General features: G+C 46.3%; 1 protein-coding gene across 1 annotated transcript in view; it reads left to right on the top strand.

Annotated features, from left to right (window-relative positions):
• The window catches only part of CACHD1 (cache domain containing 1), a 154,210-nt gene that overhangs the window by 42,085 nt on the left and 85,002 nt on the right, over positions 1 to 27,123 (top strand). The window contains exon 2 of the mRNA XM_066597687.1: positions 12,164 to 12,226. Coding sequence (XP_066453784.1) covers positions 12,164 to 12,226 — 63 coding nt within the window. The remainder of the gene's footprint in view (positions 1 to 12,163; positions 12,227 to 27,123) is intronic.

Raw genomic sequence — 27,123 nt, 5'->3', positions numbered from 1 at the left:
GCAGTCCCAGGCCGCATCAAACCAAAGTTTTCATCGGAGGGCAAAGTTATTAAATGGAAACCCTTCCACTTCGGCCGCATAATGCGAGCTAATTCACTAGAAACATCAATAATGCTTGGAGGGGTCAGCGGCAAAAGATGACCGACGAAGAGCGCTCTGGATGCTGGTATCAAAGCCGACACCAACATGCAAATGATAGAACTGAACGAAGCCGTACAAAACGGAACTGCGTGGACAGCGCGGATCTATAAAGTGTCCGAGAGTCGCCCCGACTAAACTGATAAAGTTAGACTAGACAGTCTAAAGATAAGCCAGATCACAGGATACTGTGATGCATTTAAAGACTGTTTAGTCTAAGGGCTTCTGTCCAGGGGCGAATTTTCACAGCATTTCCCGCAGCGATAATCCAGCCGCTATGGAAAGTGCAGCCCCTCTGTCCATGACCAAAGAATCATAGCAATTCTCTGCTCGCGGCCACCAAATCGCAGCATGCTGCGAATTGCCACGGTGAGCCTATCTGTCAGGCTCACTGCGGAAATCTGTCTGGCGCCTGATCCCCGACGGCGGCTTCCGTGCCGGAGATCCTGCGTGGGATATTGCAACGCCCGTAGACAGGCAGCCTAAAGGCCCATTTAGACAGCGACTATTGCTCAAAATACGCTCAAAAGACGTCTTTTGAGCGATAATCGTCTAAATGTGCCCATCTTTCAGTTTTCTGCCAAATGACTGCTTTTAGTTCTGCTTGAAAACCACTGTTTGGCAGAGTAGCTGATAAGCAGGACAGCACACTGGTGGAGAGCTGATTACAGCTGATAACATTGTCTCAGCTGTCAGCCCCAGTGCAGAACAAAGCAAAAGTAATCAGAGAACAGCGTGAGGTCCGTTTCCTGATTACAGCTCCCAGCAGCTCACGCTGCCACTTGGTACTAATAGGCATTCATGCCAAGTAGTAGTTTATGCAAAATGATCGCTCAAAAGCCATCTTTTGAGCGATCATCTTTGCAGTCTAAATGCACCCTTAGGTCAGGCTCACACAGGCATTTTTAAATGCGGCCTTCGACAGCGGTTTTAACGCACCCTGTAATTGTAATGGGTGAGTGGGGTGTTAAAAAGTTCTGCAACTGAACTAGAACAGGCAGCATACAATTAGCGTGGCGTTAAACATGCTGTGCTAAAACACTCGTTTGAGAAGCCCCACTGAAATCAATGAATGCTTAGTACAGAGTTTTTAGCGGGTGTTTCCAATATCCGCTAAGCTGTAAAAACCGCCTGTGTTAGAGGAAGAAAGGCTACTTTTACATGGGCCGTTGGTTGCTCAAGTGATCGCTGAAAAGCGCGATTTCAGCAACTGTCATCCCGTACAAGTACAGACCTGACAGAGGACTGAGCGAGAATCACTGACTTGTCGAAGTCGCTTAGTTTTCAGATCACCTCAACACCTAGCAACTGTCAGCCGGTATGAACAGGCAGTCCACCTGTGAATGACTGCCTGTTTATTTTAAAAGAATGCTTGCGGCCAGAAGAGATCTCTGGCACAACCCAAGCCTAGAAGTGATAATCATTGGGACAGGTTTTCGGGTGCTTAAAGCACCTGACAGTCTAAAACTACCTTAAAGGGGTTGTCTCACGCCGAAACGTTTTTTTTTTTTATTCAGTAGGCCCCCCCCGTTCGGTGCGATGGGTTAAAAAAAAAAAGTTTATTACTTACCCGAATCCCCGCGCTGCGGCGACTTTTCTTCCTTTACCAAGATGGCCGCCGGGATCTTCACCCACGATGCACCGCGGGTCTTCTCCCATGGTGCACCATGGGCTCTGTGCGGTCCATTGCCGATTCCAGCCTCCTGATTGGCTGGAATCGGCACACGTGATGGGGCGGAGCTACAAGGACCAGCTCTCCGGCACGAGCGGCCCCATTCACCAGGGAGAAGACCGGACTGCGCAAGCGCGTCTAAAAACGCCAGAAGACAGTGAATTTAGACGGATCCATGGCGACGGGGACGCCAGCAACGGAACAGGTAAGTGAATAACTTCTGTATGGCTCATATTTAATGCACGATGTATATTACAAAGTGCATTAATATGGCCATACAGAAGTGTATAACCCCACTTGCTTTCGCGGGACAACCCCTTTAAGTTTGCATTGTCAGTTTCTCCTTACGTTTTTCCTCAGTTTGGCGCGATGCCTCCCGGGTGTTTGGCCATTTTTTGGGCATGTGTAATATGCAGTAAAAGAGCCTTAGTCCCATAGCAGAATCCAATTGACTAAAATGGTATCTGCAGTCCGACCAGCGGGAAAAAAATATCACTTAGTCCGGACTCATAGGGGCGGACCAAATTTGACATGTGGGAAGCCCACAACGGATTCCAGCCTAGCCCGGCCAGCAACCCTACGTACCTCCTTTTCTTGTATTCCGTACGACCGCGGGCGCTTGCTGTCTGTCATGCGCCTTACAGTGGCTTTTCCCCAAAAATGTTTCTATTTCCCGTGACGACTCTTAGCAATGACACTGGTGCCCGTATACACTGTTAATTGCGTATGGGTTGCGCGTCGGATGACCTTGATTGACTTTAATGGTGGCCGTCCGTGCAGAATCTCTGGCAAAATAGAGCATGCCGCAATTCGTATCCGCGACTGGGAGCAAATTAGCGGGCTTTTTTTTATTAAACATGCTTTTCAATTCCCGCGTTTTGCTGTGGATTCCACAATTGGAATCCTTCCCATGTGGGCTCGGTCTTACCGATTTAAAATCTACGTTGGGTAGCCGCGTTTGGATTGGCTTCATGGCTAATGGGCTCTAATGTGCGTACAGAATGTCTGCAGTGCAAGCTGTAATGTCATGGCGGACATCCGCTGCGCTGAACGCTACTGGATGCTTTATAATTAGAGATGAGCGAACGTACTCGTTTCGAGTACTTACGCACCCGAGTACCGCCATTTTCGAGTACTTCAGTACTTGGGTGAAAAGATTCGGGGGGGGGGGGGGGCGGGGAGAGGCGTGGCGGTGCGGGGGGGTAGCAGCGGGGAACAGGGGGGAGCCCTCTCTCTCTCCCTCTCCCCCCCACTCCCCACTGCTACCCCCCGTGCCGCCACGGCGCCCCCCGAATTTTTTCGCCCGAGTACGGAAGTACTCGGAAATCGCGGTATTCGGGCGAAAAAGGGGCGTGGCCGAGCACGTTCGCTCATCTCTATTTATAATGCTATGGTCTATTTTTCCATTGAGCTGGTGAAATATTCTGTCCTGCGGCCCCTTTAAATGTTTATTAGATGGTCCATTTGTGCCCGTAGCCGTTGGCAGCTCTTGCACATGGGCAGGGGCCCCGGGCATTGCAGGCATCTGTTTTATTTTACCGCTTTGGATAGAAGTTTTGTAGGGGGCGGCTGCTGGCAGCTTCGGGGGGCTGCGCTGTAGTCAGGTTACACGGCCTCCAACATGTGGTACCTATTTTTCTGGCCTCTCGCCTCTATCCTAACCTCCACTTGTAACCTTCAGCGTCGCTGATTGCTTTCTGGCAGTTGTTCAGGTTGCTGATTGCGAGAACCTTGTTTGGGGTCCCCTCCGCTTGTAACTATTTCCTGGCCTGGAGAGTGAGCACAAGTCCTGTTTGCCGGCTGACGCTGCTCCCCAGTCCTACATCACAGGGACTGGTAAAAACGTGCGCCCAGGAAAGTTGCGAGTTTTTTATCCGTGCGTGGATCAGGCAGCACACTGACTAGATACGGCGGCTCCGCTCTAGTATACATGTAAGTAATACAGTCCCCATGTGATAGTCAGGCGCCAGCAGCGAGGCCGTATTTACATGCCAATATTCGCGCATGGTTTTTGTGCGTTACGGCATGTACGAAAATGGACCTTTGCACGGGCATTTTTTTTTCTCTCTCGCAACGATGCAGAAAAATCGCAGCATGTCCTATTTACGTGTGAGTCGTACGTGCGGGAGTCCTACCGCGAAAAATCGCGGTATGTTGCATCCCTCTGTGATGTGTGATATACTTTATCTCCCATGGTTCCCTATGGAGCCTCCTTTTTATCGCAACGCAACAAACGTACGACACAATTTTTTTTTAACATTGAAAAGTCCTACTGACTTTCAAAAAAATTGCTGCAAAATCGCACCATAAAAAAACAAAAAAGCGCGGTAAGTCACAAGCGACCGCGATGATTTTGTGAGCAAAAAACCCGCACTGATGCTCAAATCGCGGGGGAAATCAAGACGCTTTTTCTTGCAGCAAAATCGTGATCGCCCGTGTGAAAAGGCGCTATGACACGAGCGCCGGCGCAGCCGAGGTGCGGGACACGTTACAGTGATGGGAACTAGTTTTGTCCATGAAGCGGACAATAATGGGACGTACTGGAATAAATTCCACGTGACGCCCCCCCCCCTGTTCACATGAGTGGCTGCTATTTGCGTCCAATTTTAGGCGGAAAACGCGCCCGTGTGCACGTAGCCTTATAGGGTGTAATTCACAGGGTCGGCCTCTAGGGTGTACGATTACCGCGCATTGCATGTGCACTGTCCGCCCGTTACACGGTAACCCGCAGGCAATCAATCACATTGCCTTATGCAGATCTGAGCACCTTGTGGAATTGCGTAATACGTGAGCGCAAAAAAACACAGCTCCTGTATATACGCACAATAGAAACCACCGTTCTCTCTGGGCAGCGTGTATACGCGCCATTGCTTCTAACAGCGGGGGAAATGTAAACAAAAAGGACAGGTGGACCACGCATGCCGGTGAGCGGGAGATACGCTGTCATGCTCAGTACAGTTTCGCCGCCATACGAGGCAGTACGCGGGGTCACCGCTAGCTGTAAAACGCAGCATGACGCAAGCGGCGTTTAACGCTTACGGCCTCCGTCTGATTTATTTACTACCGTGAACAGGAAAGCTGGGGAACGACCGGTATGGAGGAGCATCTGTTTACACGGGCCGCTCTGTCGTTCAGTGTCATGGATATTACATGTATAATATCACATTATTATCTGCTTTTACTTCGTTATTAGCAAACACTGAGAACCGTGAAAAGATGGGATTTCATGTTAGTGTTCCCATTCACTGACAGCAAGCAGAGTCTCCAATAATGGTGAGGGTTTGGTACGTGATCTTATATATAAAACACAAAATCTGTGTAATTAAAAATCGAAAACTCAGACTTCCCCTGTAATTTGTGTTGCCCATAGCAACCAATCACAGCGCAGCTTCATTTCTTATACTGCTGAGGTAAAACGAAAGCTGCGCTGTGATTGGTTAGTATTTCTTATACTGCTGAAGTAAAACGAAAGCTGCGCTGTGATTGGTTGCGATTTCTTATACTGCTGAGGTAAAATGAAAGCTGCGCTGTGATTGGTTGCGATTTCTTATACTGCTGAGGTAAAATGAAAGCTGCGCTGTGATTGGTTGCTATTTCTTATACTGCTGAGGGTAAAATGAAAGCTGTGCTGTGATTGGTTGCTATGTTATCCTTCTGAAGTAAAATGAAAGCTACGTTGTGATTGGTTGGTATTCATACTGCTGAGGTAAAACAAAAGCTGCGCTGTGATTGGTTGCGATTTCTTATACTGCTGAGGTAAAACAAAAGCTGTGCTGTGATTGGTTGGTATTTATACTGCTGAGGTAAAATGAAAGCTGCGCTGTGATTGGTTGCGATTTCTTATACTGCTGAGGTAAAATGAAAGCTGCGCTGTGATTGCTTGCGATTTCTTATACTGCTGAGGTAAAATGAAAGCTGCGCTGTGATTGGTTGCGATTTCTTATACTGCTGAGGTAAAATGAAAGCTGTGCTGTGATTGGTTGCTATGTTATCCTTCTGAAGTAAAATGAAAGCTGCGTTGTGATTGGTTGGTATTCATACTGCTGAGGTAAAACAAAAGTTATGTTGTGATTGGTTGGTATTTCTTATACTGCTGAGGTAAAATGAAAGCTGCGTTGTGATTGGTTGGTATGCTGAGGTAAAACAAAAGTTGTGTTGTGATTGGTTGCTGTTTCTTATACTGCTGAGGTAAAATGAAAGCTGTGCTGTGATTGGTTGCTATTTGTTATCCTGCTGAAGTAAAATGAAAGCTGTGCTGTGATTGGTTGGTATTTATACAGGCGCCTGTTAAAACGCTGCATTTTAACGCTTTTTTCGAACGACTGTTTCAAACACGTTCAGTAGTTTTTTGACAGCATTTTCAAGACACACCCCGTTATTGCAACGGGGGGGTAAGTTTCGTTAAAAAGTGCTGAAACGCACGGAAATACAGCAGGCAGTGTTCGAAGATCATGGCGTTAGAAACGCTGAGTTCGAACGCTCGTCTGAGAAACCGGAAAGAAATCGGTGGAGGAATCTCACCGCCGTGAAGAAACTGTGCGTGAGCGTGGCCTTAGGCCGGCTTCACACAGGCATATGTGCGTGCGCAATACGCAGAGAATATAACTTGATTTCAATTGGTTCGTTAACATTTCCGTATTTTACACGCACGTTTCAGTCTAGGAGAAAAAAATACAACATGCTTTATCTTTCTGCATATTTGCGCACCAATGGTCTCCAAATTTGCGCTTAATACGCAAGGAGATCCGTGAAACGCTACAAAAAGAACACGTCTGGAGCGAATTCGGCATTTCAATCGGTGCACTAGATTGCTGTACACAAACGAGCAAAAAAGGCTCGCTCAGTCCGTAAATACGTCGGCGTGCGCAGCTGTGTTTGTCTTGTTTCTCTCCGGTCCTTCTGGCCATGAATGCGCCCGTGTGACCATGATTGCGGTGGTAATCCCCAGCTTCTCGTGACCGTCATGTGATCGGCTCCGTTCACGGACATTCTCCTGATTACAGGATTTATTCCTTGGTGGGTCCAAGACCTTTCCCCGCCTCCTCTCACTTCTCGAGAATGTTTTTCCATGTCGGTATGAACATGTTTACTTTTGCGCGGTTTGTGGCTGTATAGGGATGCCATTAAAAACACTTATGCAGGTAAAGGGGAGATTTTGGGGGGCAATTTATTTTTTATATATTTTTAATATATTTTTTTTTTTTTTATAACGTTTGGTGCAAAGTGATAAAATAAGTCGTACTGATCCGGCGCTGTCATTTATCACAAACCTCCTGGTTTTCATTTATGAACCGCAACAGCCAATCAGAGGCCACAGTGGTCAGGTGCCGTTCTCCTGGCATCATGGCTCTCAGTACCTGGTCTGTGATGGCAAGAGGAAGGGTATGTGACCACGGCAGCGGTTAGGTGGTAGCCGTTAATAAGGCCTGAAAGGGCCACTGTAGCTGCAGTGCAGGATGTCGGGGGAACCCAATAGTTGCATCCATGTTTAAAAAAAATCCTTTTCACCTGGACAGCCCCTTTAAGGATGTATTCACAAACATCAGATTAGGTGTGGATTTACTGCAGCGGAAACTGTACCAAAGTCCAATTCCGCATCAAGATCCAGTCCATTGGCGCGGATTTTGACATGGATCCGCGGCGGACGTCACTGCTTCAAAGGTTAAATTCCACTCTGGATCCATGGCAAAATATATCAGGATTTGAACCAAATGGTGATAATTTCCTGGCGGATCTGCACCAAGATCTGCCACATGTGAACGCACCTGCACTGGTGCTGGTCTCTGTTATCAGCAGTTCATACTTGAAAAAGGCTTTTTTGTTTTCTTCAGTTTGAGAAGTAATAACCCATCTCGCCATGATGACTACTACCGTCTCTCCCATTTCTCCGCAATTATTGACAACATGGGTAGAAATGACTTCAGCCTCTATTTACATGTTGCTGATTTTCTGTGCAGATTCCGATCCAAATAAAAACCCTAAGGCTGGGTTCACACAGGGTGGATTTGCCGCGGAAATTTCGTGCGGAATTTCGCCGCGGCAAATCCGCATGCGGCCGCTAAATACGAGATTAGCCAGCCAAGTGGACGAGATTTCTCAGAAATCTCGTCCACGCCGGCCGACCGCAGCATGTCTATTTATTTATCTATGGGAGCGCCGGCCGCAGCGGAAGAGCGTGTGGCCGGGCCGCTTCAAAGCCGCCGCGGGTTTTCCCGGCGGAAATGTCGCGGTTTTTCGCTGCGGCCAAACTGAGACATTTCCGTTGGGAATCCGCCCTGTGTGACCGTGGCTTTAACCTGCTTACATTTGAAACATGTCCTAGCTACGCAGGGCTAAAATCCACGCAGTTGCGTAATCCAGCGGGGAAATCCGCAACAAATCCGCCATGCTTTAATGTGACTTTACACACTGCAATAATGTGCGCTAATTCAGCGATAATCATTAGGAACCAAGCATTGACGGGCAATATGGCGATTATTTTTAAGTAGCGTTAGTCATCTGATCTAAGCTGCGTTGCGGTCATGTTCCTCAGTAAATTGAAGAAAGGACGATCTAAATACGAGCGCGGTTCTTTTGAATGCGATCATAAACATGAGCGACTTAATTTTTTATTTTTTTTCTCTCCGCATTGCGGTGCGGCAAAAAATGCCTGCATGTCCTATCTGGGCGTTCACTTGGAACGCATCACCCATTGTTTTCAATAAGACAGGAAAACGCACCGCACGGCCGCACACGACTGTGATGCAAGGTTTCCCGTTGAACACAATAAGAAACACTTGTCGATGCGGCTGATGGCTGCGCTAGAGGATCACATTTCAGCGCAATGTATTTGCACATGTCTGCAACTTTTTTGCGCACGCCGGGCCTGTTTATCTGCGCCCCCCTCCGCCTTGATTTTAAAAGGCTATTTAGTCTAATCTGGTCCAGATGTGTTCGTTTTTCACATAATTACGCATTTGCGTTCCTCCAATAAACTTTTATGGAGACTTTGCTGTACAAAATCGAGCATGTTCTATTTTTTTTTTTTTTGCGCGTGTGACATTTAGTGCAAAAAAAGCTGTGAACGAACCCATTGACATCAGTGGGTCGTATTCTCTGCATATTGCGTGCTTTTATTTTGCAAGCGTCTGTCTGAAGCCGCTCTAAATCACGCAGGAAATGTTTACACGTGAAAGCATCGATCGACGTAATTGCCGCCTGTAAACGTTGCCTATAGATACGGGATAGGTTGGTAGACGCACAATTACGAGAGATTGCGCAGTGGAGTTTATCCAGATGTGACCTTAAATCTGTGGCGAAATCCTATGTAATATTGCGCAGTTTGTCCGTAGATTTTGCCCATTGCATGATAAAGACTTGATAATCCTCGTGGTGCCCTGAAAGTCCGCACAGCTCTTCTTCGCTGCGTTCGGGCGCTTTACTTGTAACGTAAATTGTTGCAAATTTGCAGTGCAGAATTTGCAATGATAAACCTGCCACACCTTGAAAGGGTCGTATAGCGCTATATCTACGTTAGAGCATGTGAGTATATAGATATGTATGTATTTTTGAATATAACGCTTTATTTTCTGGTCTTGTTGTCTAGTATCTGGATATAAATGGCAGACGAGCGGCTTTTTTTTTTCTTTACACTTCTCCGTAAATAAGAAGGTTGTTGGGGGGGGGGGGGGTGCAGCACGTTATATTCCTGGCATTTTGCTAGCAATTATTTCATAGCCTCAGGGAAGAATCGGAAGACGTTATCTGTGAACCGCCGGGTGACTAGACCTTTTCACAAAATGGTACAGTCCTAATTTAATGTGGATTTACTGGTTTTTGGTCGTCTGTGAAAATGGCAGATTTGCTAATAGGTTTTTTACCTCGGCTGCAAAAATTTTAATGAAAACCAGATCACCGCTTTGCCCGAAAGGGAAAGTTCAAAGTGTTAGCTGGCGAGCGCGACGCGGGCTTGTGTTGGTTAAATAATGCTCTCAGGTTCAGCGCAGGAAGTTAATTGTTGGGATTGAAGACTTATATTTAGGCCAAATTGTGAAATATTCATCGCGGCTTTTTTTTCTTTTTTTTTTTTTTTACTTTTTGCTTACTGGCGGGTGTTTTTGAGAATTAAGGGTTAGGTCGAGGATATTTTGGCGGTAACCCCCATAATCTGTGTATACAATATGCCTCATCAGAACTGTAGGACAGGAATTAGTTGTGTTGCCCATAGTAACCAATCAGAGTTCAGACTTAATTTTCCGCAAGAGCAGTTTGAAGGGGTTCATCGCTTTAGATAATCCATGCATTTAAGAAGGTTGCATTTACAATAAGATGTTGTCAAAGTGTTGTCCTGACCCAGTGTTCAGCTGTACTCTCTGGAGAAACCTGGTAGTTTGTGTTCAGTTTCCCAGCAGCACTCCCGCAGGAGAAACTTAGTATTACATGGTTCTCATTCAAATCAGTGGATTTATTTGTATAAGACGGGACTGATTCTTCAGAGGGAGTCTCTTTATAACTTCTCTAAACTCTGGCCGATAGGTGAGGATCCTGAAGAGAGCACGCCCCTCAGTTAACTCAGAATTCCTTAATACAGCGTATAAAAATGTTTTTTGTTTTTTAAATTAGACCTCCCCTTTGAAGAATGAAATGTGATTGGCTGGTATGAACATGTTTGGCCAACGTTTTGATGAAATAAGATTCCTTTCTTATGCAATTGTCATTAATTACTAGCTTGGGCTAATTGTAAATGATCATGGGTTATGTAGAGGCCCACATAGATGTTTGCCATAAGTTCATGGTACATGTGAGTTAAACAAGCTTTAGGCTCACTGCTGTATACCCAGACTGCAGCATTAACATGTCCATTCATCTTGTCTTGATAAGTGTATTATTTCTATGGAGGATAAGGGGCTTCTAGATGCTGCTTATCTCTAGTGAATCCGAGATGAAACATTCAACCTTGATCTATGCCTCCCCAAGCAACAGACATTAGGCTTTTCAGGTAGATATTAAAGTGTACTTAAATGGGTTATCCAGTTAAAAACTATGGATGTTTAGGACAGACAATCAATAATAATTGTCGGGGGTCTGCTATCCCAGACCACCCTGATCAGCTGTTTGCCAGTACAATCTGCTTATACACTAAGCTGATTACTTCAGGAAGCAGACCGCTCCGTTCCCACTGCAGTAGGTAGGCTTGGTATTACACACATTAACTTCAATGGGAGCTCTGCCTGTAATACCAAGGCTGGCCACTACAGCGTGAAGGGAGCTGTCTGCTTCCTGTAGAAATCTGTTCAGTGTACAAGCATACCAGCTTGGTAAATAGTTTAAGCACTGATCCTGGGTGGCAGACCCCTACTGAACTACTATTGGGGGGCCGGTCCTGCACACAGACCATCAACAGTTTACAATTTGACAAACCCATTAACTACTTCTCCTGTGGCCACTAGAAATATACAGCCAGTATGAGCAACTGGAGGGAAATGCATAAATTGTATCTTTGAGAAAACTGTTGTTTGTGTACATAAGAGGGACTGCAGACATACATCAGGCATGGAAGGGCGCCCCCGGTGGCCACTTTTTTTTCCCGCATGTGGTGAACAGTGGAAGGCGCTCTATCACTTGCCATTGATATTTCCCAGCGTCCTGTGGTTTAAGGTGAATGACACGTGCTGGCTGATAGCAGCCATCCATCTTCCTGGAGAAGGAAGCCCTTACAAAGCCCAGAATCTCTTCTTGGCTCTCTCCATTCCCTGGGAGCTGTTAAGCGGAAGAGATTTATTGCTGCCTTTTAGATCTGTGAGTTCACATTTCTTACATTCTCCAATTCCCAGCCAGCCACGGTGAAACGAAGAAAAGGGTCTGTTATGGAGAAGGGGGGAAATTGCGTCCATTGGATTTGCCAGGTTGGCGGGTGGGCGGGGGGGGGGGGGGGGGGAGTATTCACACATTGTAAAGCCTATGATTTGTGATGGAACGATGCGGCGTCATCACAATAACCTTCCTCAGTAACATGTAATGTACCAGAGAGCTGATGATATCTAAATTAAAAAGGAAAGGTCCTCGGTGGGTTAAAAATGGGTTCAAATAATGACATTGACGCAATTCTTCACCATTTATGAATTGGAGGGGGGGGGGGGGTACTATAATAAATGGGGATAGGATGTAACATACAGATATGCAGTCAGTCTGACTGTGAACTGTTGAATTGCTTCTGTTGTACAGTAGGGATATTACTGCTGCAGAGCATACTGGGAGTTGTAGTGGTGCTGAGGACAAGATACTTTATATGCATTCCGTATTTGGCGCGCATTTCATGAGTACCACGTGAGTTTCTCCTAACTTTTTTTTTTGTGTGTCTTTTTATGTCTACAGAAAATATTCAATTCATTTGTTTATACAGAGAAGATTTCAAACGGTGAAAGTGAAGTCCAACAAGTAAGTTCAGACTTTTGATTTCTCTTACCCTTTCTGCAGACTTTGGATCTTTCCTGAATGCAAATGCCAAAATTTTGTTTCCTTACCTGTAAAGGTCTCAATATTCGCCTTTTAGATGTCCAAACCAGCAGATTTGGTTGGAAATTCCTGAATGTGTATTTACTTTCCCCTGACAAATGATATCAGGCATATTGAATTTCAATGCCCGATATTTTTTTCTCCTTTCCTGGAGAAGAGCCGCTATCGGCGCTGTCTAGCTGAAGCATTCTCAATAAAACGCATAAAGGCCCAGCTGAACCGAAGCGTTCATGTGCCTGGAGGAGCTGGGAAAAAAAACTGCTGGTTAACACTTGTTGAAGGATGTTTGGTTTTAGGTTGGAGAAGAGACAGCTGTTGTCATCCTATTTTTACTCAAAATTTCAGACTTTCAAACTTTTATTTAGTTGTTGGCTACTCCCGTGCTATAACTAGATGCTATAATTACACTCCTATGCATAAGAATAGAAGTATTGTAATACTGCCCCTACATACAAGACTATACCTGCTATAATACTGCCTCCTATGTACAAGAATATAACTACTATAATACTGCTCCTGTATACAAGAATATAACTGCTATAATACTGCCTCCTATGTACAAGAATATATCTACTATAATACTGCCCCCTATGTACAAGAATATAACTACTATAATACTGCCCCTATGTATAAGAATATAACTACTATAATGCTGCCCCCTATGTACAAGAATATAACTACTATAATACTGCCCCTAATGTACAAGAATATAACTACTATAATACTGCCCCTAATGTACAAGAATATAACTACTATAATACTGCCCCCTATGTACAAGAATATAACTACTATAATACTGCACCCTATGTACAAGAATATAACTACTATAATACTGGTCCCTATGTATAAGAATATAACTACTATAATACTGCCCCTATGTATAAGAATATAACTACTATAATGCTGCCCCCTATGTACAAGAATATAACTACTATAATACTGCCCCTAATGTACAAGAATATAACTACTATAATACTGCCCCTAATGTACAAGAATATAACTACTATAATACTGCCCCCTATGTACAAGAATATAACTACTATAATACTGCACCCTATGTACAAGAATATAACTACTATAATACTGCCCCTATGTATAAGAATATAACTACTATAATGCTGCCCCCTATGTACAAGAATATAACTACTATAATACTGCTCCCTATGTACAAGAATATAACTACTATAATACTGCCCCTATGTACAAGAATATAACTACTATAATACTGCTCCCTATGTCCAAGAATATAACTACTATAATACTGCCCCCTATGTACAAGAATGTAACTACTATAATACTGCCCCCTATGTACAAGAATATAACTACTATAATACTGCTCCCATATACAAGAATATAACTACTATAATACTACTCCCTATGTACAAGAATATAACTACTATAATACTGCCCCCTATGTACAAGAATATAACTACTATAATACTGCCTCCTATGTACAAGAATATAACTACTATAATACTGCCCCCTATGTACAAGAATATAACTACTATAATACTGCCCCTATGTACAAGAATATAACTACTATAATACTGCCCGCTATGTACAAGAATATAACTACTATAATACTGCTCCTATGTACAAGAATATAACTACTATAATACTGCCCCCTATGTACAAGAATATAACTGCTATAATACTGCCCGCTATGTACAAGAATATAACTACTATAATACTGCCCCCTATGTACAAGAATATAACTACTATAATACTGACTCCTATGTACAAGAATATAACTACTATAATACTGCCCCCTATGTACAAGAATATAACTACTATAATACTGCCTCCTATGTACAAGAATATAACTACTATAATACTGCCCCCTATGTACAAGAATATACAATGATTGGCGTTGTATTAGAACCCGCCATCTAGTGTTGTGTTTTTTTTCCTTTGGCCTTCAGAACTGCTCATTGATACAATGTTTGCGCTTGCTCTTGCCCCCGGAGTCACACCTCTCTGTCTCTCCAAAGCCAACGTGCGAGTGATGTGGATGCTAGCCCGTTGGCTCTCGTGCAGCCTATTTAGACAGGCAAGTGCATCATTGGTTCATTCAAGCGAGAATCGTTCTGTCTTTCACCTTCGCTGTATAATGGCGTCTGCTGTTATAGCCTATCCTTGGGAATGAAGAAGAGGTTGTGCGCACAGACACGTTGGAGCACCGGCCTTGTGTGCAGCTGGGGTTTGCTTGACTGTGTGGGCCCTGTTTATCTGAACATAGATACAGGGAAACTCCAATGGTGAAAGGGCGGGGGTCTCTAATAAAGTGGACATTCCTATGCACTATTGAGTGTTTTGTGTTTTTCAATGCCCATCATTGTCTTTGAATTGGAGTTCTCACCCATGTAACCCAGCCGGAGCAGTTGGCGAGCTTATAAATAAACATTCATATACAATCCAGTGTTGGCATTCCTACAGGCTGCTAAAGATCTTGTTACGAAAAAGTTTGATGACCCCTGACCTCGAGAATGTGAGCCCAATGAGCTGCGGCAGGTTAGAAAGGGTTAAGGCACTTGTCCTAAAAAACAGAGTTTCCCTGAGCAAGGCCCCGTAACATAAGACTGTGTAAGCTGAGCCCGATGACATCACCCTGAATGGCAGGGCCCATCTTTCAGTGCGGTGAAAGGCCGGAGCGGAGAGTTTACTGGCCAGATGGAGAATAAACAGGGAGGGTGACGTTTGTCATTCAGCACTTTAATGGCTGCCGCTGCCGATTGACTGCAATGCAGTGTGTAAAGAGGTCAGGCCTCAGTAAGTTTGACTAACTTGCCGTGTTAAGTTGTAATGACATGAGGGGCAAAAGCCTTCTGCTAAGGAAACCCGATCGGAGAGATTTGTAACCGGGCAAATTACAAATTCTTGTTCCAGGAGACGACATGAATTGTAGCGTTACCGAGGCCCAAACAGCCTCTTAAGGTTTTTTTTCCCAGATTTACGTATATTAAAGGGACCTGTCGGTGGGTTTAACCCTACTAAACAGACAACGGGCCGACTGCTGATGAAGAAGAGTGCTTTCCAAAAAAAAAAAAAAAAGGTTGTCAGTGTTCCATTTAAAAACTGCAAAAAAGTTTTTTAAAACTTTCCTGCTCCACATGCTAACATCCGCGGTCAGTGCAGTGGGCCGGCCTGGATTGTCTTCTCTGGCCTGAGGTTTTTGAATAAACTCTCTCCTCTCGGCTGTTGCTGTATATGTCTTCCATGGAGGGCTTTGAACTTTCACGCATGCATCAGTTGTTTTATAGACTGGCCCATGTGCAGATCATGCATTCCTATTGTGGGCAGGCCTTTTCTCATCTGCGCATGCCCTGGTTCACAAACTTCTGGCACATGCACAAAAGGTGGAAGCATTCTGTGGATGACGTACCCAGCAGCGGGTGAGGTGGGTGGGTTTATGTAAAAAGCGCCCGCTAAAAGAGGCCGTCCGGGCCCGCCCACTGGACCAGAGCATTGATATTTGCATGCGGTGCAGGAAAGTTTTAAAGACTTTGTTGCAGTCATGTTTTGAAATGCAACAGTAACAAACCTAATTTTGGAAAGAACTCTTCAATCACTAGTCTGCCCCTGTCTCCTGTTCAGTAGGGTTAGAGCCGCCAGCAGAATCTCTTTAAAGCCGAATGCCCACGGACGGATTATCAATGCGGAAATCGCGGTCAGACACCCACCGCGATTTCCACAGCAATGTCCGTCCATAGACATGCTGTGTAAATCGATTTTCCCTTGCCCATGAGCGGGAATCAACTGCGATTTTTTTTTTTTTTTTTTTTTTTTTTTTTTTCTTTTTAAATTTTTAAAAAAAAATTTTTTTTTTTTTTTATTATCCCCCCCCCCCCCCCTTCCCCCCGCTAGCAGGGGGAGAATTGCAGCATGTTCTAATTTGTGCGGAAAAACGCGCGGGAGGCTTCCATTGCAGTCAATTGAAGTTGTCCGTTCCGCGATACTTTGCGCTGTGGGTGCAGCAAAAGTATTGCGGGAATCTGCGATATTCGCCGGCGTGTCATGCGCTGTACTGTGCCGGCTCGCCGTCCGATACTCGCGCTGCAGATCTGGACAGGTAAGTTTAGGGTCTCTGGGGGGTGCCGGATCTGATTCTGCTGCGAGACTTCAATTCATATTGAATTTGTGAAATCTGTTGCAGATCTGCACAAAATTCACAGCAAACCAGTCACTCTAAGGGCTCCTGCACGCTGGCGATCGCACACTTGCGATTTTTGAGCGATGCTTTTTTAACATTTAAAAGTCCTACTGACATTTGTGTTAAAAAGCGCAGCAATGTCACAATGGCCAGTGTGCCGGAGCCCTAAGGCTGTGTTCACACTGGACCGATACTCTGCGGAATGTCCACTGCAGAATTTCCGGTGTACATCCCGCAACATTTTGAAATCCCAGCTAAATGAATTAATCTTAGTGATTTTTTTAACATTTTTTTTTTGTCTACATGGAGTGTAAAATATTCGCTGCCTAATTGTGCTTGCTGGGCGGATTTTCACGTTGCAGAAAAACAGCGTATTAGCAGCTTTTTCCACACGTTTCCGCAGCAGAATTTAACATAGAGGTAATATAGAGGAAAATCCGCAGAAACGAATTGAATTCAAAATAACATTAAAACCCCCACAGTAACCAAGAAAAATGCCACGAAATCCGCAACAAGGGGCGACTTTATGTCTTGCGGATTTCAGTATTGTTTATCAACTGTCCAGCGGAGTGGAGAATCTGCAGCGTATCCGTCCCGTGTGAACACACCCTAAAGGGGTTAGATGAACATGGCTGCCTTCTTCCAGAGATGATGCATGTTGTTTCCATCGAGGGAAGCGGATAAGCTGCTGATATTGGACATGTAAGGCCGCCTGCAGACGAGCGGGTCGGATCCGGTAGCGAGAATTCTCGCCGCGGGACCCGACCCGAGCGCCTGCAGGGACGAGCGTGTACTCACCCGCGCCTGGCGGCCCCGGCTCTTTCATGTGCCGGCTGCCGCGCAGCCGGCACATGCGCAGACCGGAGCCGGCGGCTGGGTGAGTGCGTGCCCCGCAGAAAATTAGGACATGCCGCGGTTTGTTTGCCGCGCGAGATTTCGCGCGGCCAAACCGCGGCCGTCTGCATAGGAGTGTGCATTTTAATGCACTCCTATGCAAACTTTCAGCGGCGGAAATCCCGCGGCGGGATTTCCGCTCGTGTGCAGGCGGCCTAAAGCATGCACAAAACTGGAAGGGTCACCAATGAGACAGCCGCTCTGGGAACAGGCAGCCATCCCCATACTGGACACTTTTGATTGTGGGTCCTTCCTCGGCCCGTATTCTGTAGACGTGCATTTTTCTTTTTTCTATCTCTACTTCGTGATTTCTCATTTATAGGTTGTCCTATTTCAGCCCATCACTCGGATGCATTGTGGGAAATGCATAGGTGCCATATGTGTAGGGAGCAGCCGTGGCAGTTGCTCTGTGCGCCTCGTCGTTTGCCTATCCCCCCCCCCCCCCAAAGGCCCCTCTAATTGTGTTTTGTAAATGCTCTGATTTATCACGTGCCAAAATCTACTCCCGTATTCTTACCATCTAATTTAAATTAGTTTCCGCTTCGCTATAGGATTAAGGTTGGGGTGTTGATAACTTTAGGGCTTTACACCAGCTAGCTGGAGGTTATTTATGGGAGTCTCTTAACCTGTTTGTTCCTCATCAACGGTTGCTATTAAATATTCACTACGGAGACTGGTTTACCCGGCTGCTCAGTGTAAATCTTTACCTTTTTTTTAAAGGGGTAGTCGCACCAGTATATATTATATCCCTTGTACGGATCGTGAGCAGTTAACAATGTTCGCCGCTTGTGTGCATTTAAAGTAATCCAGCGAGAAGTCCTGACATCTTAATATGGCGCCATCTGGTGTTCAGTGTATGGCAAATGTGCATGTCCATCTAATGAGCGGCATGCGGGTGGACGCACATGCTCAGTCATTGCCCACACAGCCATGTCTGTGCATAGCGATCCTCTGTTCACTGCAGGTCAGCCAATAGGAATCATTTTCTACCGCGGCATAGAAGAATGCAGTAAAGCTGGGAAGTCTGCCCCCTAGGATTGACTGTGAGCAAGCAGCGATTTCTTTTAATGGCTTCATACTCCCTGGTATTATCCAAGTATATGCAGGGAGACTTATTGGGCACTAAATTTACAACTGCCAGAGGGGAGAGGAGACTAGCTAACAAGGGGGAATAGATTTACAGCTCCCAAAGAGGAAGAAGACTTACTGGGGAAATATATTGACAGCTGTCATAGTATAAATGATACGTATTTATAGCTGCCAGGGAAGGAAGGCGACTCACTAAGGAACTTATTGGGGGAGTATGTTCCCAACTACCAAAGGTGGAAGAAGACTGACTGGGAACTTACTGGGGGCTATTTTTACAGCTACCAGAGTAGGAAGGAGGCTGACTGGGGAGCTTACTGTGGGAATATATTTACAGCTGCCAGAGGTGTGAGGAGGCTGACTGGGGAGCTTACTGTGGGAATATATTTACAGCTGCCAGAGGTGTGGGGAGGCTGACTGGGAAGTTAGCAGGGACTATATTTACATATACCAGGGGGGAAAAAGAATGAGTTGGTGATGTTGAGCATGGGTGAAGGAAAGACTTATTGATAAGAGTAATGGGTTGTGACGCTGCCCAGCAGCCCACCCACAATAGCACATATTAGTTGTAATGAGGGGGACACAGAAAAGGTGAAAAAATATTTATATATTTTTTTCATTTAAAACCGTGCAAAGTACTTCAAAATGGCATTTAAAACCCCTTTCGGACATTTCTAGAGAAACTTTATTCATGGTATAACCCCTTTAAAGGCTGCGTCAGTCATTGGTTTGTGAATGTCCTGTCCTTGCTGTTTATCGTAGCCGATGTGAGGGGGGGATTTACACCAATTGGTCACTATGGGCCACACTGATTTATCTCCACAGCCTTTACTAGCAAACAACATAAAATGTTGAGTAACTTTGTAATGGCTTCTCTTTACTTGAGTTGTACTGGTTTTGAGTTACTGGCTGTCTCCATTCGGGTCTAGAGCCAAATCTAGAATTCTGCTCTTCTGTTACCAGAGAGCGGTGCATTGTGGGAGCTTAGAAGACAGTGATAGTTAGAAGTTGACGATGGCAGCATGGGATGTAAATGGAGACAACAATATGTCCTAGCAAAGAATCGGGTGTGTGTAAACCCAACATGTCCAGTCCTCCAAATATCTTATTGACCAAAAAATGGCCGCTGCCAATTTCTCTGTAATTAAATTTAAACACTAAATTAGTGAGCTTTGGCTATATTGGTGCCCCTACACATTAGGCACAGTGAGTCTAAGCCCTCCGATTTACTCAAATCATCTGACACTTGGTTGGCTGTAATTCTTCCCGATAACATAGATGTGCAGCCAACCTACTAGCGTTTTTATGCTTGCTGAAAGCAACCCTCAGTTGACAAACGAGCAAACGCTCGTTAGTTGGTTGATAGTTATCTCTTATACCCAGTAATCTCCGTTCTCCTGTGTCCCATCACTGGAGTGTTCTATCAATCCATTAGCTTCTGTCACTGTCCCTGGCGGTGTGCTGTATCAGGAGAAGCTGTTCTATTCTGCAGACTGCTTCTCCTCCTCACAGCGGGTCCACTCATCGCCGGACCCGATGCATTGTCAGGGACTCCTTACATCGGGTTGTGACATACACTATTGCACACCCAATGCATTGACACCCTGATGGTGCATCCAGTCTGTTGTTGAGTGGGGTTTTTTGTAGGGAGAAGCAATCTGCAGAATAGAACAGCTTCTCCTGACACAGCTTACCGCTAGGAATAGCGACGGAAGCGAGAGGATTTATACAACACCCCGGTGATGGTATATACACATTGGGGGACACGGGACAAATGAGATTATATGAATTACAATGCATTTGTTAATAAAATGGAACTGTATATTGTCAACAGTGTTTTTATAGCTGTTCTAGAGAGACCACTAGCAGACACCGCTGGATGGAGCCCCCTCTATTGCACCTTCCTCACCTAGCTGCAGAAATGCAGAGAATAGGGTTTTTCGGCCTATTGCAAAAATTCTTAAAATCGCCTTTTCTGTACATTTAAAAAAAGTATAGGTACTCTTTCACACCAATATTTAAAAGGGTCACCAGGCTGTCATAAATATCATGTTAGGACAGCAGTGTAAATAATGGAGGTTTCCATTTCCGTTTCCATAGCGATGTTCAGGGATATGTAATGTATCCCCCTTTTCTGCATTTGCAAAGTTTGGTGAGCGCACAGATTTTCTTTATCAAAAGCATATAGAAAAGAAACAAGTCTGGTAAGTGATGGACGTAACCGTGACCACTGAGATAAAAACCTCCATTCTTTATACTGCTGCCTGGAAAATAGAAACAATCGGGCAGGTTTATAAAATGGTCTAAGAGGAGAAAAAAAAGGTCTTAGTTTCCTACAACCAATTGCAGCTCAGCTTTTGTTTTCCCACAGCAGAACATAATATGAAATCTGTGCTGTGATTGGTTACTGTTAGAGTTGAGCGAACATACTCTGCCAAGTTTGATGCTCGTTCAAGTATTTGCGTACTTGCTGGTGTTCGTTACTCAAACGAGCATCAAGCCGAGAGCGAGAGAGATCCCCGTGCTTCACCCCAGCAGGTGAGAGCCTCGGTCAGATAGAAGGGTTTAAAGTGGTTAAAGCTAGTGCATGCTGGGAGTTGTAGTTTCGTAAGGACTACAGTCAGAGGTTCTCCCGCTGCTGTTCCGGCGATGATACTCCCCGCCGTCCTTTGCCCGCCATCATACCTCCCCCTCCCCTTTATTTACCAGCTGTGGATTCATATTCACAATCCGCTCTTGATAAGATTGAAATCCTTTTTTGCCTTTGAGATGTCATTTTTCATCTGAAAGGGGCTTCTTTTGAGATGCAAAGTTTAAGGGAGCGACGCTGCGGAGCGGCTCGGGGGATATGTGCCGATAAACAAAAAGGACGCCTGGGGAAAATTAAGCCAGATAAAAGGAACAGATAGGCTGGATAAAAAGAAAACGCCTCCCATTGAAAACACAAAAGGGATTGATATTCAAAGGGCTGTTTGAGGTTGTCTTATAAGAGGAAAATAAAATCCACTTACAAAACATATTTCCATATTTAACGCTATCACATCTCCGCTCGCCGGCTCCCCATAGGCCGGAGGAACCAATATTAGTTTGCTGCCGTCTGCTGTCGTTTTCCAAGTTAGGGTCACACGGGCGACCTCGGGGCTGCAGGCAAACAAAATAGGGCAGATCTACTATAAAATGTTAGGAAAAGTGATGTTCAGGCCATGCCCCTTCAGGCTTTTCAAATGATTGAAAGATTGACAGTCTTAGCGACTGTTTTTACATAAAGTACTAATAGGCCCATTAGCACTTTATCAGCTTCATTTGCGTGCCAATCAGCCTCTAGCAGCTGTTTGCAAACCCCAGCATGTGGTCTGGACTTTGCACTCAGCTGCAATGTCTTCCTAAGGGCTGGCACGAGTTGTCAACTGAACACAATGTAATCAGCTGCTCCTGTGGAGCGCAGTCCCTGCTATCCGTCTCTGGCTGAGGGATGGATTTTATGCTCACCTAAAAATCATCATTCAGCCAAAGAGTGAAGGATGGAAGTGTTTACATGCCATCGTTTGAACTAATTTTGAGCGATAATCGTTGCGTGTAAATGGGGCTTTAGTCATGAAGGGAAATAGTGCATGTATAACAGTTTTCAGGCACCTTTTTTAATGGTAAATTCGAGAAAATAAGATTTAATAGGGCTAATGTCGTTTGGATCTGTCTTTGGGAGTTGAACAACGAAAAAGCTGGAACCGATGAACCTAGCACATGTTTCAGCCAAACGGATCTCATGGACTGTAATGGGGTCAGTCTGGTTCTGGCATTCCGACTGTCATTTTACTGGACGAATGCTGTGCTACTTTGTCCCAGAATTTCTGCTGGATCTGCAATGGAGGCTTCAAAAGGAACTTTGACGCAATTTTTGTCATCTACGTGACTGATTAGATTGTTAAAGGGGCTGTATCAGAAAACGGTTATATCTCCAGATCACTGCTGAGATCCTTAGTGATCCCAAGAATCGGGCCCCGATGTCCTCTCTTCTGTCACTGCGGGCTCTCTGCACCCCACCCCCCAGTGAGGAGGAAATTAAATAGAGCGGTGGCTGAGCATACTTGTCACTTCATTCATTTCAATGGCGATGACGGAAATAGCCGGGTACAAGCACTCGACTATCTTCGGCCGTCTCATTGAAAATGGATGGAGTGTCATTGCGCATGTGTGATCGCTGCTTCATTAAGTCTCCTCCTCACTGTGGAGGGATACAGTAAGCCTGCAGTAAGGAGGAGAGGGGAACATGGGACCCGGGTTCTTGGGAGACCCCCACCAATCCCACTTTTATCATCCATCCTGTGAAGTTTGGTGGCTTGGAAAATTCATTTTCAAATGCCCCATTAGGAAATTTCGTGTTACTAGTTAGGGGTCACCCATTCAGAAGCCTTTCTTTACCTGGAGGACCCGACAATGCTCAGACAGCCCATTGAGTTAATTGGGAACTGTGTAATACTTCATATCCACCTGTGGTGTCACTACTTGTGGTTGGGAGCACCAGGTAGATGTAGGCTGGGGGCAGTCACCCCCTTAGGTCCACAATGGCAGCTGAACTTCCTCCATGCAGCAGTGCTTTGTGGAGCTACATGAATTATCTCCCCCCACCCACTCCCGCTCTGTCTCCTGCCCGCATTTTAACATCTTCATCAGCAATTCGGCCCTATTCAGCAATTCCAGCAACCTGATTGGTTGAGTCACAATTCCAGTAACCTGATTGGTGAATAGGGCCGAAGTGCTGATGAAGATGTTAATCTGCCTCCTGCCCCCTTATGCTCTTAGGCACTGCTGTCAGCCTCTAAGCACCCCCACAACACAATCCCTCAGTTCTGTTCCTGTATTTGGTATGGATTGGAGCTGGTATTGTTGATGTATTGAGGTTGGTTTGTGCTATATTTATACACTGACCTTTTGTTCTGGGGCTATATTTAAATATGGAGCTTGGCTCTAGTGCTGTACTTATATATAGAGCTTGGTTCTAGCGCTATATTTATATGCGGAGCTTGGTTCTGGAGCTATAATTATATACAGAGCTTGGTTCTGGGGCAATATTTATTTACGAAGCCTTACCCTAGGACTATATTAATTACGGCACTTGCCACTGAGGCTATATTGTACGGCGCTTGGCACTGGGGCTATATTGTACGGCGCTTGGCACTGGGGCTATATTGTACGGCGCTTGGCACTGGGGCTATATTGTACGGCGCTTGGCACTGGGGCTATATTGTACGGCGCTTGGCACTGGGGCTATATTGTACGGCGCTTGACACTGAGGCTATATTGTACGGCGCTTGACACTGAGGCTATATTGTACGGCGCTTGACACTGAGGCTATATTGTACGGCGCTTGGCACTGAGGCTATATTGTACGGCGCTTGGCACTGGGGCTATATTGTACGGCGCTTGGCACTGGGGCTATATTGTACGGCGCTTGGCACTGGGGCTATATTGTACGGCGCTTGGCACTGGGGCTATATTGTACGGCGCTTGGCACTGGGGCTATATTGTACGGCGCTTGGCACTGGGGCTATATTGTACGGCGCTTGGCACTGGGGCTATATTGTACGGCGCTTGGCACTGGGGCTATATTGTACGGCGCTTGGCACTGGGGCTATATTGTACGGCGCTTGGCACTGGGGCTACATTAGTGTGTGGCGCTTGGCACTGGGGCTACATTAGTGTGTGGCGCTTGGCACTGGAGCTACATTGGTGTGTGGCGCTGGGCACTGGGGCTATATCGGTGCGTGGCGCTCGGCACTGGGGCTATATCGGTGCGTGGCGCTCGGCACTGGGGCTATAATCGGTGCGTGGCGCTCGGCACTGGGGCTATAATCGGTGCGTGGCGCTCGGCACTGGGGCTATAATCGGTGCGTGGCGCTCGGCACTGGGGCTATAATCGGTGCGTGGCGCTCGGCACTGGGGCTATAATCGGTGCGTGGCGCTCGGCACTGGGGCTATATCGGTGCGTGGCGCTCTGCACTGGGGCTATATCGGTGCGTGGCGCTCTGCACTGGGGCTATATCGGTGCGTGGCGCTCGGCACTGGGGCTATATCGGTGCGTGGCGCTCGGCACTGGGGCTATATCGGTGCGTGGCGCTCGGCACTGGGGCTATATCGGTGCGTGGCGCTCGGCACTGGGGCTATATCGGTGCGTGGCGCTCGGCACTGGGGCTATATCGGTGCGTGGCGCTCGGCACTGGGGCTATATCGGTGCGTGGCGCTCGGCACTGGGGCTATATCGGTGCGTGGCGCTCGGCACTGGGGCTATATCGGTGCGTGGCGCTCGGCACTGGGGCTATATCGGTGCGTGGCGCTCGGCACTGGGGCTATATCGGTGCGTGGCGCTCGGCACTGGGGCTATATCGGTGCGTGGCGCTCGGCACTGGGGCTATATCGGTGCGTGGCGCTCGGCACTGGGGCTATATCGGTGCGTGGCGCTCGGCACTGGGGCTATATCGGTGCGTGGCGCCCGGCACTGGGGCTATATCGGTGCGTGGCGCCCGGCACTGGGGCTATATCGGTGCGTGGCGCCCGGCACTGGGGCTATATCGGTGCGTGGCGCCCGGCACTGGGGCTATATCGGTGCGTGGCGCCCGGCACTGGGGCTATATCGGTGCGTGGCGCCCGGCACTGGGGCTATATCGGTGCGTGGCGCCCGGCACTGGGGCTATATCGGTGCGTGGCGCCCGGCACTGGGGCTATATCGGTGCGTGGCGCCCGGCACTGGGGCTATATCGGTGCGTGGCGCCCGGCACTGGGGCTATATCGGTGCGTGGCGCCCGGCACTGGGGCTATATCGGTGCGTGGCGCCCGGCACTGGGGCTATATCGGTGCGTGGCGCCCGGCACTGGGGCTATATCGGTGCGTGGCGCCCGGCACTGGGGCTATATCGGTGCGTGGCGCCCGGCACTGGGGCTATATCGGTGCGTGGCGCCCGGCACTGGGGCTATATCGGTGCGTGGCGCCCGGCACTGGGGCTATATCGGTGCGTGGCGCCCGGCACTGGGGCTATATCGGTGCGTGGCGCCCGGCACTGGGGCTATATCGGTGCGTGGCGCCCGGCACTGGGGCTATATCGGTGCGTGGCGCCCGGCACTGGGGCTATATCGGTGCGTGGCGCCCGGCACTGGGGCTATATCGGTGCGTGGCGCCCGGCACTGGGGCTATATCGGTGCGTGGCGCCCGGCACTGGGGCTGTATTAAGATCTTGGCCCCGCACGGCTGCGTTTGTGCACCAGACTGTTCTGGTGTGTTTATTATCGGCAGAGGATTCCATCTAACCTATGGTCAGCATTGACTGAACTGCCTTTGTAGTTGACAGTCATCTGTTAAGCATCTAGAACCCACCAGTGTTGTACAGGAAGCTCTGGACTGGGTCTCTTCGTCAAGCACTTTTGGGTCCCCATACTTGTGATTGCTGCACCCCTTATTCACTCCATTACCCGCTTATTTTGTGGGCTACAGGTTGTTTAATTCTAATAGACTTAATACGGCATGGATGTAATAACTACTCAGGGACCAGGTAGAGATAGATGTATGGCATCTCTAGATTAGGATAATATTTCATTTCAGATTTTCCCTCCTCGGAGACGTCTGGTACAGTTGTAGATTTTCATGCAAATGACTTTGAATAATGAGCGATTGCTTTGCAAATCCCATTCACACAACAACATAAAAATATCCTGGCCCGACGCGTTTTGTTAATAACAGTTAAAGAATTCATTTGTCAATATAAGTTCTCAGCAACCCAGCTGGGGTTTATTAATTGGAGAGATTGGATTACTAGCTGAGAAGGGGTTGGATGTCTAATCACAGCTTACATCAGGGGCCCGGTGACTGGGAAGGGGAGAGGTTCGTGGTGAAAAATGGAAAGCAAATGTGTGAAGAGAACATTGAATACAATATGAAGCTTGTCCTGTCTGTGCAATACTATAGCAGTTATATTCTTGTACATAGGGGGCGGTATTATGGCAGTTATATTCTTGTACATGGGGGGAGGGCAGCATTATAGTAGTTATATTCTTGTACATAGGAGCAGTATTATAGCAGTTATATTATTGTACATGGGGGGCAGTATTATAGTAGTTATATTCTTGTACATAGGGGGCAGTATTATAGTAGTTATATTCTTGTAATTGGGGGACTGCAGCATTATAGTAGTTATATTCTTGTACATAGGAGCAGTATTATAGTAGATATATTCTTGTACATAGGGGGCAGTATTATAGTAGTTATATTCTTGTACATAGGGGGCAGCATTATAGTAGTTATATTCTTGTACATAGGAGCAGTATTATAGTAGATATATTCTTGTACATAGGGGGCAGTATTATAGTAGTTATATTCTTGTACATAGGGGGCAGTATTATAGTAGTTATATTCTTGTACCTTAGGGGGCTGTATTATAGTAGTTATATTCTTGTACATAGGGGGCAGTATTATAGTAGTTATATTCTTGTACATAGGGGGCAGTATTATAGTAGTTATATTCTTGTACATAGGGGGCAGTATTATAGTAGTTATATTCTTGTACATAGGGGGCAGTATTATAGCAGTTATATTCTTGTACATAGGAGGCAGTATTATAGCAGTTATATTCTTGTACATAGGGGGCAGTATTATAGCAGTTATATTCTTGTACATAGGGGGGCAGTATTATAGCAGTTATATT

The sequence above is a fragment of the Eleutherodactylus coqui genome, chromosome 3, assembly GCF_035609145.1.
Source record: "Eleutherodactylus coqui strain aEleCoq1 chromosome 3, aEleCoq1.hap1, whole genome shotgun sequence".
Taxonomy (NCBI): Eukaryota; Metazoa; Chordata; class Amphibia; order Anura; family Eleutherodactylidae; genus Eleutherodactylus; species Eleutherodactylus coqui.
This window is presented reverse-complemented; position numbering and strand designations above follow the sequence as displayed.